The sequence below is a fragment of the Cicer arietinum genome, chromosome 3 (assembly GCF_000331145.2).
Source record: "Cicer arietinum cultivar CDC Frontier isolate Library 1 chromosome 3, Cicar.CDCFrontier_v2.0, whole genome shotgun sequence".
Lineage (NCBI taxonomy): Eukaryota > Viridiplantae > Streptophyta > Magnoliopsida > Fabales > Fabaceae > Cicer > Cicer arietinum.
The window spans coordinates 67,864,060-67,880,470 of NC_021162.2; the positions used below are offsets into that span (position 1 = coordinate 67,864,060).

Here is a 16,411-nt window from a genome sequence, read left to right on the forward strand (position 1 = left end):
TAAATTTCCTTTTAGTTTCTCTTATGTCATCCTTTCCATAAAAGTGATTCATAGAATGTTTAAGGTTAAGCTAGATTCGCGGATTTTGTCCAAGGCCTATTATCATTTGAAACAACAAGAGGAAGGCCTATTATCATTTGAAACAACAAGAGGAAGGCCTATTATCATTTGAAACAACAAGAGGACGGCCTATTATCATTTGAAACCACAAGAGGAAAATATTCTTACAAAATTTCTACCAAAACTTAAGATTTTTAACGTAGTTTGTTTGTTCTTTCCGCAATGAAAAATATTGATCCACCAATTCTCTAATCCAACGTGATGGGCCGTGCCAATTAAATCGCTTTTCTTCATCTGTTTGATTGGCAACTTGAAAACCGCTAGAGAATCTCTTCAATAAATAGGTTTCTAGAATGAACATTTCCAAATTTTTTACAATAAATTGAAAAGTTAAGAGAGGTTTATAAAAGCGCAATCTCCAGTTAACGTTATCTTTTTTCTGTGTCCTACCTGCAACTACTATATGTTGAAACAAACAAATAAAAGATAACATAATCCCTGGATCAACTTACTATTGCGTTAAAACCAGTGGTTAATGGCAATTTATAGCATGTCTCATCAAAAGAGGACGAGAGTAACAAGAAGAAAAAATAGAAGAGCTATGCTATTTGGTATGACTAGTTTTTTAACAAAAAAAACTCAACACTGACGTTTCAATTTTGTAAAATAAAAATAAAAATTAGAGTTTGGCGAAATTCATGGATAGTGGGTAGTTGAAATAAAGATAAAATGTACTCTTGGTTGCATTATCTTAATATTATTTTAATATATTAAGATAATATTAATTTTAAATAAAATTTTATTAATTTTAATATTAAAATATAAGACCTTTTAATTTATTAAGTAATTTTTTAGGCTTTTTTATTTAAAAAAGAAAATCAATTCTTTAAAGGCATTGCAATGACTTTAGTAGCCTATTCTTGGGATAAAATTTCTCAAATTGACCTAATTGACTTTTTTGGCCACTGGTTAGATATTCTACTTAAATTATAATTCATCCCATTATTATTTCAAATTTAATATTTAATGAAAAATTGGAGAAAAAAAAAATGAAAGCACAAGAATTTATTGAAAAATTTCAATAATAAATATGGATATCTTATATACGAATAAGATACCCAATTATATAATAATGGTTTAACAATAAAAATTTACGTTCTGGGATTGACATATATTTTAACTGTTGGTTTTATAATTTCAAATTTAATATTTTTAGTTAGTTATTTATTAACTAGAATTCTAAATTTGAAAATAATTTGTTGTAAGAAAATTAGAATATCATCAATGTATATCAATGATAGCATGGAATTGTATACTCCTGTAATTGGCCTTTTGAAATAGTTAAACAAATTTAAAATGCAGAAACAAATTCGTATATTTTGTTTGGAGTTATCTCTGGTTGATTTGAGATCAAATTTTGAGATAAAAAAATTCAATATTATCGGCCTACTGTATAATATTGATCAATTCAAATTTGAAAATAAAAAATAGGTAAAATAAATAGACTAACAATTAATATTTTAACCATTTATAATTAATTAATTATATGATATCAATTATTTATTTAATTATTAATAATTTATATTATTTATTTTATTGTATAAAATAAAATTACTTCATAGAGATCAAATCCCTTCATTTCTACGCTAAAAATAACGTACAGTATTTTTTGTATCTTAAGAACAATCATTAAACTTATTATTTGTGGTTATTAAACCTCTTACTTGATTTGTACGCAATCACATGTTCCGTTTTTATTGAAACAAAGGGAAATTACAATTGAACGATTGAAAAAGATTGAAACAATTGAACGATTGATTTGTACAAGTAGGAACTTTCACAAGCTCAAACCAAAAAAGAAAAGGAAATGACACAAACAAACCATACCTCCAAACAACATTAACTAACCTTTTTTTGACGATACCTATAAAATTAATTATTACTACTTAATTCATTTCCATTTTATAAACTAAAGAAAAACTTAATTTCCCGTCGACGACGAAGATGCTGAGAATATATTATATATCTAACAACCGATTTCATTTCCATTTCATAATCTCACATGATGAGCGTTTATAAACAATATATTATATTTTCCTCAGTTGTATCTAAAAATGAAGGAAAGGGAATAGTCTTAAACCTATGACAAAATTGTGTTATGCTAACTTGGGTTCCCTAGTGATTTTCCTAGAAGGAAAGGGAATAGTCTTAAACTCATTAACGAGTGACTTATGCAAGAGTTTATCAATTTTAGTGAGACCAGTGAGAGCAACAGTATCAGGATCTTGTAAAATTGTATTATGCAAAGGATTCAATGCTTCTAAATTAGCCCTCAACATTTTATCCTTCTTCAAAAAATCACTTTTCTTATCAAACCAATCACCCCAACCTTCTCTCAAAGGAGACACCTTCTTCCCAACTTTCAACAAAAGCGCGTCCTCGATCCCTTTCACTTCCATCAATTTCATCCTCACGCGCTCGTCCACCGCCACGTCATCACAACCAAATGCGGCCTTTCCGCGATCCTCACTGACCGTATCGAAAACCGTGAATCCTTCGTTAAATTCCTCCGTCATCATCGTCATTGATCGTTTGCTGAACGATCTTCGTATTACGCCTGCAACGTGGTAGAAAAAATAGCCTGAAGCTTTGTTGCTTTCGTCTGTAGGATCGTCGTCTTCTTCTGCGTCTGTTGTCGATTCCTGTGTTTGCTCCTCGACTATGTCTAGTGCGTCGATTGTGTCCTCTCCGTTCGTTGCTTCGTCGTTCGATGAATCGGAGAGGAGAGTGTCGTAGTTTACCCCGTGAGAACGAAAGCGATGGTGACTGTGCCTGCGAAAGAAGGAGACTGATGTTAAGAGAAGAATAACTGAAACGACGCCGCATAGAATACCGCCGTAACGGGAGCGTCGCCGGGATCGGAGATTTCTTAGCATCTTCGCCGTCGACGGGAAATTAAATTGTTGTTTAGTTTATGAAATGGAAATGAAATCGGTTGTTAGAAATAATGGGCCCGTTTTGCGTTAGGCCCACTGCATGGGATCATGTGCGTCATCTTCTGCGTCTGTTAATTTAAACCACAAATTAAGACATTGTTTCATAAATCCAACCACTAAATTCGTGTAACTTGTATTTTCATTTTTTAAATTTGTGAGTTTATTTTACATTAATGGAAGACTCTCTCTCTTTAATTGAAAATAATTATTGTCCTTAAAAAAAATACAAATAACTATTTAATTAAAAAATGTTAGTAAAAAAGTTTAAAATTATTTTAATAAAATAAATGACCTTTTAATAAAAAATAAGTCTTTTATTAATTATTTTAATTTTCGAATATGTTTTTAAATAATCAAATTAATTCTCAAATATATTTTTTAATCAATTTAATTTATATATAAAATCACTAATAAATAAAATACTAAACATGTGTTATTTAAATTAGGGATAGAAAAGTGAATCGTTTAATGCATAACGTGATTAAACTGTTAAAAAATCTGACAAGACAAATTAATTTAAATAATTAAGTTGGAAGTATAACCTAAAAAAAGTATTTAAAAAAATAATAAATGTCACTATAATCCATTAATAGAGTTAAATGTTAAAACAAATTTACTGTTATCATAAAAATTTCAAAATAAATTTAAAATATACTAATAAATAAAAAAAATTAAAAAATTATTATAGTCAACTATTTTCACCTACATAATGTATTAACATTTTTTTTATACATAAAATTCATATCTTTATTCATTTTTAATTTAAGTTGAAATTTTTAATTGGATCAAATAAATTAATAGAGACACTTTTTTAAGTTATTGAGTTAGTAAAATAAACTAAAATCATAAAAATACATCGACCCATCTTATCATCGTTAATTTAAACTAAGTATCGATACCTAAATTCATTTAACAAAATAGATAAACGAATATGGTATACAATTAATCAATAAAAAAGTAACCTTCCCTTGGACATTGGCCTTGGTCTTCTCCATACCAGATTTGGCAGAAGCACCATTGTTGGCAGCTGTTCTCTTCCATTTTCTTTCCTCTATGCATTTTCAGTTTTCTTTTTCAACTATCAATTATTTTATTTTTTTATTTCTATACGTTTTTTTAGAAGTCGTTCTCTTTTAGCTTAGTGCATATAGTGCACTCTATGTCGATTGAAGATCACGTGGCCAGTCTTAAAATAGTGACACGTGGCAGATACCCATTTGAGGGAATTATTCGGGCCGGTCATCATCATCAACAAACGCTGGGGATCGGTGTGGGCTGAAATAGTTTAATCTGCGGTCAATTTCAATCACACTTTCAAGTAGTTGTATGGATCCAGATGTTTATTACATCGTCTTTCACATTATTTTCATTTGAGTTGTGCTAATGTCGTAGGAGACCAATAAATACGGATAGTAACGTAAAAGGTTTAAAATTGAAGATAGATGGTACGGTGATAATAATGAAGTGAACGGGTGGTTAAATACGCAATTTCAAATTGAAAGGCAGTGCAATTTTGCTATTGATTACGTCTGTAACAATATTCCTTCTTTGTCTGGTAAATTAGTTTTTAATTATTATGTTTTCGCAAGTTTATCTATTTACTATTAATATCGTTAATTATATTATAAAGTTTAAAAATTTAAAAAGAAAATCTGTAAATAAATTCTTAATATTAAATTTTTTATTAAAATAATTTTTAAAGTTTCAATAAAGAGGTTTCTAGATTTAATATTTTGTTAATTAAATTTTTTTTAAAACAAGTTTCAAATTTATTTAAAAATAAAAAATAAAGTTCTTTAGAACAAAAAATTAAATCAATCCTTTTTCAAAAAAATTGTGAGGAAAATAAAAATAAAACATTTTTTTGAAAACAATTATAAATTACTTTTATTAGAAAAAAAATAAAACTTTTTTATTTTAACGTTTTGAAGAAAAATAAAAAAATATAGTTTTCAATAAAAGTTTGTCGAAATCTTTTTATGAATTCAAATCAAAATATAAATTTGAAAAAGTAGGACTTAATTTTAATAAATTCTTAATATCACAAATTTTTATGGGTTTTTAAATTTTTGACTTCCATTTCTGGTCATTTTTACCTATACAATTTTTTAATCAAAATATAAATTTAAAAAGTGGAGATTAATTTTAATAAGTTCTTTTTGATTCATCTAAGATATAGAGTGAAACTAATAATTAATATATTTATGAAATTAACACCTATAGTTACTATATAGCAATAGTCATTAACACATTTAAAACAATTTCAATAATAGTTAAGTACAAATTCATTGTTGAACCAATTACATTATTTTATATTTAACATCATAAAATATTTAAAGTATGGGTTGTATTAAATAATCAAAATTAAAATTTTTATATTGAACAATAAATTTTAAAATTTTAAAAGTTGAAAACATAGATTTTAATACATTAGTAATATAAAGATTTTATATTTAGTTAATTAATAAGTACACTTATTCACAATTTCTATAAAATATTTAAAATGATTAATGGATTTCTTAGATGAATTATTGAGTCATATAAAATTTTTGAAATAATTTTACATTTGATTAATTGATTGAATTTAAGTGATAAACAAATTTTAATTAGAAACGAATTGCTCCAAATTATGTTTTGTTTATTTAGAAAAACATTATCTAGATACTTAGGCTACAAATATCACCAATCAACAATTTTATTATATGAAATTGCAGACATGTATACCTTAATGGCTATCAAATTATAAGAAAATTATTTCAAAAAAAAATATTTAATATTTTACAATAATTTTTAAAACCAAAACCCTTCTATGTAACTATTTTTAATAAATTCAATTTCAATTTTTTCATTCTTTTTGGGTATGTTCAAAAAATAAGCCAAATTGATTCAAATACGAAGGAGACAAATCTCCTCTCTAATATGTATTTTTATATACATTGGTTAAAAATCGAATCTTACACTAAGTATTCAAGTAACTCAAACATCTAGCTAGTGTCACACCATAATGGTTTTGTTTCAGAATTTAAAAGAATATATGATAGAGATTTAAAAACACAAAATGACCAAAAAAGATAAGGCCAAAAAGATAGAATAGTCTTAACCCTTTCTATTTGAATTTTGGTTATCTAACAAAATCGAAGTAAAAATGTCTCTTATACACAAATTTACAAGCCACATTCATATATTTGATGTGGGATTTTCAACAAACCTTAATATAACAAATATAAAAAGATACTCAATTAACATACTTAAAATAAAAAGGTTTATATCTATAAAAAAAAAAAGTAAGAAAAAAAAAATAGAAAACCAGATTTGTCATTTTCATAAATATGACATAATTTCCTTAAAATAAAATAGAATAAAATAATCACTTAATTTCCTTAAAAAAAACAATAAATATCACATAACCCAAATCACAATTTATTTAATTGAAAGAAGTGAAATTACAATATAGAACTCCATGACACAGAACGCTCCACGTAAAAGTAGGAACATCCACAAACTCATAGCAAACTTACAGAAAAGAGGAAATGAAACAAACAAGACTAAACTTTGTGCAGTCCTTATCATTTAATTAAGTATAAGAACCGCCAGTTGTATACCCTGTGGCATTCGGATTTCCACCAACACGAGTATTATGGGCCGTAGCGGTCCCATCTGGGCCTCTATTAGTTCCAATCGGGTGTGAGCCCACCACTCCCTCCGTGGTATGCCCCATGGGATGTCCAGTTCCATGACCAGGCAATGCCGACATCGGATGGGCCCCAGTAGTATGTCCCATTTGCCCTTCCGTTGTCGACTGTTTAACAGCGGCGTTATGTTCACGCGCCGCCTGCTTGTCCAGCTCTGCTTGGGTCATCTTTACGTCTTTCTTGTGGGTTGCCATCTCTTTCTCCACAGGATCACGTGTTTTCATCTTCTCTGTCTGATTTTATAAGACCCAACACATTCATTAATTACTTCAACACATTCTTTACTTGGAAAAATTAAATTTATAAGAATAAGTCATTTTCAGCTTAACTAAATTATTTAATGAATTAATCTATAAAAAAGTAAATATTAGGAAAACAAAAGCAATACCTTTTCTTGAACAACGGCCTTGGTCTTCTCCATACCAGATTTGGCAGAAGCACCAACATTGGCAGCTGTTTCCTTAATGCTCTCTCCTGCTTTCTTTGCACCTTCCATTTTCAATGTTTCAACGATTAATCCTTTCTTTTTATTTAGCTCAATATGTGTAAAACCACACTGCATTCTTTATCTATTTATAGATTTAGGGGCCAAGCAGCTCATGTACACGTGTCAAGTTAGGGGACACGAGGCCATTTAAAGGCCCTACACGTGTTTACCAGGTGTCTAAATTATGATACAAGCGTGGCACTTTAGGAACTTAGACACAACTGGCAGACACCCATTCGAGGAGTCAATGGGCTTTTTTTTTGCATCATCTCTCACCAATAAACTTTGTTGTTCCCAGTGCCATAAGGGTTCAATTTCGTGTTCATTAGGTCATCAGTTTACTTCTTATACTCTTGTTCTCGTGGTTGTTTTGTCTATGGTTTCTTCTATAATGTGTTTGAAACAATTAATGCAAGGTGGAAGTCCAATTATAACTGAACTATTAGAAAAAAAATAGTCACGCGTGAAAAAAGATAAAACTTGAGAGATGCATATTTATCTTATAAGATCATTATATAAAGTTATGCCATGTATAAATATTAAGTTAGACTCAATTTAAAAAACTACTGCACATGTTAAACATTTTTTAAATATATTTTTTAGTTCTCTAAACAAAGTAACAATAATTGTAATTCAAATTTATGAACATATTTATTTTTTGTCAAACCATCATAAATTGGATTATAGTTGTAGTTATGTAGACAAAAAATGCCACAAATTTCTATTCAAACAACTTTTATATTGTGGTTCACCATATACTATATCAAATACATCTACACACAAAAGTGACACCTTGTATTTTATTGGAAGATGAAGGGAAATCACAAATAAATATAAAAAGATAAAACACAATGAAATTTAATTTTTTTTTCTTTGATGGATTCTTAATATTTCGAATGATCGTGAAACATGAATTATGTAGTTACCTCAGTAGCACAAAATCTTTGTAGACGAGCGTTTGAAAGAATTACAAACATTGGTCGTACGAAAATATCTATATAGTCTACATAAATAGAGCATCCTCTGTTACATCAAATAAGTCTCACTTGTTTATATTACCCTCTCATTTATATGTTCTCACGTGTATGACCTTGTAGGTTCCCGTAACACTAGCAATAGTATTTGATCATCAATTTAATATTTCAAACAATGAACGATATCTAACAACACATGATTGTTATTCAAGTGGCAAGATTGTCTTGTGATTTGACATAATTTTTATACGATAATAATCTCATATATATCAATACTTGACTACAATATTTGAGAGTAAAGTTCTATTTGAATCATCCATTCGACGTTCTCTTTAATCGCAATTTATTCAAAGACTTTACTACTTCAAATCAAACATATAACTAAAATACCCCTTATTAAAAATAAGCTACATGATACAAATTCAAAATTTAAATGTAAAACATTAATGGACATTAGGGCTTACACCAAATGAGTAAACCACCAAAAGCCTCCATCAAATCATGGAGTGCAAAAAGTTACTCTCTAAATTTTAGAAAGTGAAAAATGTCTATCTACGTTTTTGAATAAAGATAATCAAATTGTTCTGTTTATCAATAATTTCTATTAGTGAGATGTTAAGTGGCATGTGACGAGCCATATTTATAGGGAGTAATTTGACATTTTATGTTAGCGAGCTAAAAGACATTTTTATTAATAGGTAGTGAAAATACGACGAATATACTCTTTATCACGAAGAATGAAGGGCTAAGTTTCTGATAAAAAAACAAATAAAATTAGGAATTATAAAAAAATAGTATGTTGGTCATATTTAACTCATATTTGAAAAGGCATATGTCACCTCACTTGATTCACAATCAACATGAGACAAAATAATAGTTCAATTAACGCAAGAGACATATGATCTAATCAACGATTAAGAAGCAAGGATGCTCAACATTCACCCACTGAGGCTTTCCAAAAAACTTGTAAAGCAAGGGCTTTGGGTTTCAAAAAAATTAATTTTCCATCAAGGTTTAGGCCTAATATCTTTTTTAGTAATTGCTACAAATAAATTATCACACAAGTGTAAAAGATATAACAAGTAATTAATTAATTAAATATTTTGGATATAAAAAAAATAATAATCATAAGATTTGAATAAAACTATAATATAATATTATTATAAACATTAATAAAGACACAACTACCATTATAGTTACGTGTCACAGACTAATTTGCCTATTAAATTTATATTTTTTACATGCTAATTTGATAGTAATTAGTCAGTGTATATTTATAAATACTGATATTTAACTTTAAGGTGATTATATTTTATAAACAAATTAATCACAATGAGATGAGATTGATATAAATTAAATGCAAAAAGATCACATATTCATTTGACATGTCAATCACAATCTCTAATGTGAAGTTTAATTTACACATAAACTTTTTTATCTAATACCTTATAATTTTAAATATTGACAAATATTATTTTTCTAAGAAAATACTAGATTGTTGAAAGTGTCTCTAGGTTATTGATCTTCTTGAATATTCGAAAATATTCATAAGAAAAAGAAATAATTTCTTAAAAAAATTGATTTATGTCGTATACTACACTTTTCAGTTATGGAATATTGTAATAAATTATAAAAATTGTTGATGAACTTGAAATTTTGATTGTTTTCTCCAAATAATTTAAAATTGATGAATTTAAGAGAGAAAAAATAATTTATGTTTTCGACTACACTATTCTGTTGTGGATTAAATAATATTTATCTAATGTATGTGAGATTTTGAAAAAAAAAAAAAAAAAACACTAGTATCATATTAAGGGACAAGATGATTTTAAAAGTGAATTTTGAGCGTCATCTTACAATAAAGTCTAAATGTTAGAATTCATGTAACCATTAAATTCTATTTTGACAACTAAGGATGGAAGTCCTTGTCCATAATGTGGCACGCCTTATTATAAGACCACTTTGTCAGGTGATTTATAATTTTTAAACGTTTTCTTAAACTATTTTTTATATCTATTAAGAATAGTAATAATTACAACAACAAAAATCTGTTTTATTAAATTATTTCTATTAAATATTATAAATGAGATTTTAATATAATATTTTTTGGTATTTATAATTGAAACGATAATTTAATTAATATTGATATTATAAATTGAATTTAAAAAAATACATTTATATTCTTTTATCTGTATTGAAATGATATTATAAAGTAATTATTTCAATATTAGAAGGTACATCAATTTAAAACTTTAATGAACGCCGTTCCAATGAAGTTTGGTGTGAATGTGAAGTAGAGATTTATGGTGGAGAATTGATTTCAATGAGAAAAATATCTCTAGAAATGAGGTGCATGGCTATGGCTATGGCTATCGCTATTATCAGTTGGGTATGGGAGGAAATAGTGGAGGATGGTGCCCAAGCGATAAGAGAGAGAAAAGACAAATAAGTGTGAGTGAGAGAGAATATGTGCATCGCAAATTGCGAGTAACACGTTAAAAAATCCGTGTGGGTCCCACGACCCTGGAAAGGAAGGTAGAATGCGAAACACAGTTCCTCAATAAATACCGCCCCATTCCTCACTCGTATACCTCGCCCCCTCTCTCACTCCCTCTTCATCAATCCACTTCTGCGCCGTCTCAACAACCTCTTCTCCTTTTTCCACCTCCAGGTACTCTCTTATTCTTCCTTCCATTTTTTCGCCTTCAAAGTCCTGCTTATTTTCCTCTACTTTTTAATATATTGTTAGATCTAACAATTTCTCGCTCCTTCCGCTTGTTTTCCTTCAATTTTAGATTTCCGCGTTTCTATTGCCTGATATTCCTTTATTCATTCATTTTGTTTATTTTTCATCTTATTTTGATAATCTACTTTCAATATTTGCCAATCCTCTGTTGATTTATTCCCTCCTTATATTATACGATTTTTTTCATTAGTGTATTTGGTACTTTTGTGTTACCGTTCAATATTTATGGCTTCTCTATCAGATCTAAAGAATGATCTCATTTTTTCCGTATTGTTTTTCGTATTTTTGGTGATTTTGTACAATCTCTCAGAAAACTGTACAGTTTCTGTTCTTGCTTAGTTTATTATTATAAAAATCAGTTAATATTTTTTGCGAATCTCATTTCTTCAGTATGAGTCTATGTCTGCATTCAACGTATGTCTGCTGAAAACGGATGATTGTTTTATAATTTTATTATTATTGTGTCAGCCTCAATCGTGATATGATGAATTTTTTTATAAGTTGGTTTCTACAACTTGGTTTCTACAACTTGGTTTGAAAGTGGGGGTATATTTGGATTTTCTCAACTAAATTGAGTTTACAACAGAAAGATATCTCTGCAAGCCGGCAATTTTTAATGATGTTTATGAAAGCTAAACAATTTGCATACCTTTAGTTGCCACGCTCCCCTATTTTTTTATACTTATTTTGTTGTATATGATTTGATATTTAATAAGTATTTATAAAAAATGTGCCAATGACTCCCAGGGCATCGTCGATCTCGATGGACACCTTCCCCGATTTAACATCATCTAAATATGCATTTTTTTGACCATGGTCTTGACGAGCATACTTAGATGAGTGAATGACTTTTAAATTAAAGAAATTAAACGCCGATTAAGTAATGTTATTAAAATATTATAAAAGAGTGACGTTGAGGTGCGGAATCTACTTCAGCACCTTAAAAAAATAGAGCTACGTCGTAGACATTCTTACTCTATATGAATGTGTGGCTGATTTTTTTTTGTTACTTTTCAAAATAATTCTAGCATTTAATTATTTTACTTACATATAAAAATTATATCATTTTATCCTTATTTCAATTATCATTGTAAGCTTGAGAATAACATATTTTAAAATAATATACAATAATAATAATAATATTAGATTATACAGATGAAAAAAAATCCATAAAAAAACTTACGTGATAATCTTTACTTAAAAGTGATTATTAAACAACTTTTGTGACAGTTATTACGAGATGAATGAAATATTTAATAGTAATATAATATAAATATAAAGTTTGAATATTTTTCTTTTCTAAAGTCTCAATGACTTTTTTATATTAATATATATATTTATATATATATATATATATATTTTTTTTTTTTTTCTTTCTTGGAATACGTTGTACTCACTGGGAGAAAAAAAAGACATCGAGGGTTTTCCTTTTGGGCGTGCGGACGGTTTTAATAAGATGGTATAGTTATTAATTACCGTCCTTTTCTTTGAAAACCAAATTTAATGACTTTTTAGGATTGTCATAAGAGAATGGATTACTACACTAAACTAAAAAAATAAATTTGAAGCGAGAGAAAATGTAAGAGAGAGAAAGATAATTTATTAAAGAGATGTAGAGTGTAGAGAGGTGTCTGTTGAGAACTTGAGATATTGTATAAGCTTTTTTACGCTGTTTCCTTACAGTTATTAAACTTTTTTATTTTTAAAAATGTTATAAAAATAATAATGTTATTATTACACTCTGGTGTCAAATTTTAAAACAAAAAATTAAATAAAGAAAAAAGATATTTGTGTGATGAAAAATATGAAACACCGCACCCTGTTTTGCTTTACTTTTTTTCCCTTCAAATTTTACATTGAAAGTGATAATTTTTTTTTTTTTTTGAAATATTCGAGTCTAAAAAATATGAATATTTTTTGTTTTAAAAGTAAATATCACGTGAAAAAGATCAGGGTCATGTCATGTGAGGAAAGTATTGTATGCAGCAAAAAACAGCTTAAAGTTTGGTAAGACGTTAAGTGCAGGGACCATCGATTATTGTCACATAAAGCGTATATATTGATGCTCTGTCACCAGATTATTTTCTTTGTTACAAATATTGGTCTTTATTATGTGTTTATTTATTTTAGTTAAATGCTAATATTATCTTTAATTTTTTTTAAGGAGCTAAACATGATAAAATTTTATAAGAATGTACACCTCTGAGATGAGTGATAAACTAAATATTATGATTTTATTTTGGTGTAAAAAAAATTATGATTTTTAATAATAAAACTGTATTTTTTAATCAATATTCTAAACTTCGATTAGTAATTTAGTACTATTGGCAGTACTCTAATTTTTCTAACTTGCTCACGTTATGTGGACCCTATGGTAATTAGTGTCCCGAGTCACGTGTTTTGATTACAGAAAATCTCCACAACATGACGAGGGTCACGATGTTTTTGTATGTTTAGTTTTATTGCTGATTTTGCAAGCTGTAATTGCGTTAGAAATGATAAATTATTCCCACGAGTTTGTCATATTCCTTCATTTATTCTAGTTAAATATAATGAAGTGTTGAACTGTAGTATGGACCACCACTAGAGAAGATCCAATCATATTCCTATCAGCCACGCAGATAAAGCTCACTATTAGTTTTTCGGTTCAAGCCGTGTGTTTTAGAAAGATTATTAAAGTTGCTTTTAGAGCTGCTTTATTTGGCACTTGCACACCCTCCATGCGGTGGTGTTTGGAGGTTCTTCATTCTAAATAATTAAATCTACTTTTGGGTTTTAGGAAGAGGATTGTGGTAGGACAGCTTATTTTTCTTTTAATGAAAATAGTGGAAAACTGGTATTAGAGAAGTAGTATACAAAAATCAATATTGTTGAGAAAGTATGAAGTGTTGACATAGGAATTAATTCTGTGTAGGATGTAACATAGGGTAGCAAAATAATAAAGTGTCAAGGGACGGTGTTAACACTTAACATACATGAATTTGGGAGCTATAACTTATGGAGAAAATGACACTTTTTTTTTTTTTATCAGATTGAAGGATCCCAAATGATGGATTTTATGTTTGGACTCTATTAGAAACAGAGGGACACTTTTTATCATATAGGGTCTTCGACTATTGATCATAGAATTTTCTAGTTATTAGTATATTATTGAAAAAGTTGTCTTACTTTTCTAACAGACATTTTTTGAATAATTTCTTTTAGGTGAGAATAAAAAACAACTATAACTCTTCCAATGATATTCTATCAAATTCTTAGTATGGTCATGATTCATGACATCCGCTTTGAATACCTTGCCTCGAATGAGATAGAATTATGCATTTCACATTATACTTTCTTTTATCTTTTTAATTTGTTTCATTGAATTATCTGTAAACTTCTCTCTGAGTGTATACAACCCTGTCAAAATATATTTTCCTAGTACATACAAAGAAAGTTATGTGAATTTTATATATTGTTTCGATCAAGAAATTGCTTCAATTTGTTTATGGATCTGGATAGTGTTGCATGTTTATTCTTCTTAATTGTGAATTTTTTTAAACAAGTTTTTGTGTATCTGCAACATCTGTTATGCTCATTCTAGTTTTGTATGCGTGTAGAGACAGTTATGGTAGGTATTGCTGATGAGAATAGATTGAAGATTTCAGTCTTGTTACTGAGAATTGTACTACAAATTGCATTATGTAAACCTATGTTTATTGCTTAGAGGAGTGTTGTAACGAAATGCTTTTTTATGTCATGGCAGGTTGCTGAAGATGGGAGCTGGTGGCCGAACCTCTGTTCCTCCTCAAAACAGGAAGTCAGAGAATGACACTGTGAAGCGGGTGCCATCTGAAAAACCGCCATTTAGTCTCAGCCAGCTCAAGAAGGCCATTCCACCTCACTGTTTTAAGCGTTCTGTTATACATTCATTCTCCTATGTCGTTTATGACCTCACCATAGCCTTCTTCCTCTATTACGTTGCCACTCATTACATCCAACACCTTCCTCGCCCTCTATCTTTCTTGGCCTGGCCTGCCTACTGGGCTATCCAAGGTTGCATCCTTACAGGTGTTTGGGTCATTGCGCATGAGTGTGGCCACCATGCATTCAGTGACTATCAATGGCTTGATGATACAGTTGGCCTCATTCTCCACTCTGCCCTTCTAGTCCCTTACTTTTCTTGGAAATACAGCCATCGCCGCCACCATTCCAACACTGGTTCTCTTGAGCGGGATGAAGTATTTGTGCCCAAGCAGAAGTCTGGTACCTATTGGTACTCCAAATATCTTAGCAACAACCCACTAGGCAGAGTCCTCACAATTACTATCACCCTTACCCTTGGCTGGCCCCTTTACTTGGCTCTCAATGTTTCAGGCAGGCCTTATGATAGGTTTGCTTGCCACTTTAACCCATATGGTCCCATTTACTCAGATCGTGAGCGTCTACAAATATATGTATCAGATGCAGGAATCCTTGCAGTATGCTATGGGCTTTATCTTCTCGCCATGGCTAAAGGACTTGCCTGGGTTGTGTGTGTTTATGGAGTTCCACTGCTAGTAGTCAATGGATTCTTGGTGCTGATTACATTTTTGCAGCATACTCACCCTGCGTTGCCACATTACGATTCCTCTGAGTGGGACTGGTTGAGAGGAGCTTTAGCAACAGTGGACAGGGATTATGGTATCCTGAACAAGGTCTTCCATAATATTACTGACACTCATGTGGCTCATCACTTGTTCTCCACAATGCCACATTATCATGCAATGGAGGCTACCAAGTCAATAAAACCAGTTTTGGGAGAGTATTATCGGCTTGATGAAACACCATTTTACAAGGCATTATGGAGAGAAGCAAGAGAGTGTGTCTACGTTGAGCCAGATCAAGGTACTGAGAAGAAAGGTGTATTCTGGTACAACAATAAGTGGTGATTATTAGAGCTGCTGAAGCTTGTTGTCTATCAGGTGGGAATGTTTGAACTTCTCTTAGGATGTTTGCTCTTGGAGAATAATTTTGTTGAATACTGATATTTGTAGTGGTAAACAGTACTAGAATAGTTTGCTTGGTTGCAGAATAATAAGATATGGAATTTCTGAACAGTACTAGTGTATTTATTGCACTACGATTTGAAATCAGTGCATGTGGATCTAGTTTCTCAAGGTACTGCATATCTGTCTATCTGTTGAGAAGCTTATTGTTATTCTTGTTCTTGATTCCAAGAATTATGAATTTGTCTGTAATTTTCTGTAGTCAAGTCTCTGTCTTTATAAAAATTTAGTTGCATAAGTCCCAAATTATTCATTCCAAATTTGGGTGGCGGAGAGTGCATGTGATTAGTTGCATGAATCTGCTTTCCACACTCTGAGGGGCATGTAAATGATAAAATCATAGTTTTTCTGCTTCTACTGTGATGAGTAAATATGGTCCCTGTGCGAGTTTGTTTGTTAAAATAGCTTTATTACAAGTTTTTAAAAAGC

At 29.7% G+C, this 16,411-nt stretch overlaps 3 protein-coding genes across 3 annotated transcripts; 1 reads left to right on the plus strand and 2 right to left on the minus strand.

The window, feature by feature from the left end:
* Positions 1-2,216: 2,216 nt before the first annotated feature.
* LOC101506386 (uncharacterized protein At4g19900-like) lies at positions 2,217-2,996 on the minus strand. The gene has a single exon (XM_004493524.3). The coding sequence runs from the start codon at positions 2,994-2,996 to the stop codon at positions 2,217-2,219; it is 780 nt and encodes a 259-aa protein (XP_004493581.1).
* A 3,457-nt stretch (positions 2,997-6,453) lies between these two features.
* Positions 6,454-7,295, minus strand: LOC101506718 (seed maturation protein LEA 4). The gene is made up of 2 exons (NM_001279130.2): positions 7,137-7,295; positions 6,454-6,981 (listed from the first exon to the last, which is right to left on the minus strand). The coding sequence occupies exons 1-2, from the start codon at positions 7,242-7,244 to the stop codon at positions 6,631-6,633; spliced, it is 459 nt and encodes a 152-aa protein (NP_001266059.1). The 5' UTR covers positions 7,245-7,295; the 3' UTR covers positions 6,454-6,630.
* A 3,367-nt stretch (positions 7,296-10,662) lies between these two features.
* LOC101507051 (omega-6 fatty acid desaturase, endoplasmic reticulum isozyme 2) lies at positions 10,663-16,188 on the plus strand. The gene is made up of 2 exons (XM_004493526.4): positions 10,663-10,880; positions 14,701-16,188. Exon 2 carries the CDS (start codon positions 14,711-14,713, stop codon positions 15,863-15,865), a length of 1,155 nt encoding a protein of 384 aa, XP_004493583.1. The 5' UTR covers positions 10,663-10,880; positions 14,701-14,710; the 3' UTR covers positions 15,866-16,188.
* The last annotated feature ends 223 nt before the right edge of the window (positions 16,189-16,411 follow it).

Coding starts and splice junctions, on each gene's coding strand:
- LOC101506386 (XM_004493524.3), bottom strand. CDS start 2,996: ATGCTAAGAAATCTCCGATCCCGGCGACGCTCCCGTTACGGCGGTATT.
- LOC101506718 (NM_001279130.2), bottom strand. CDS start 7,244: ATGGAAGGTGCAAAGAAAGCAGGAGAGAGCATTAAGGAAACAGCTGCC. Junction 6,982..7,136: donor AGGCCGTTGTTCAAGAAAAG/GTATTGCTTTTG, acceptor TTATAAAATCAG/ACAGAGAAGATGAAAACACG.
- LOC101507051 (XM_004493526.4), top strand. CDS start 14,711: ATGGGAGCTGGTGGCCGAACCTCTGTTCCTCCTCAAAACAGGAAGTCA.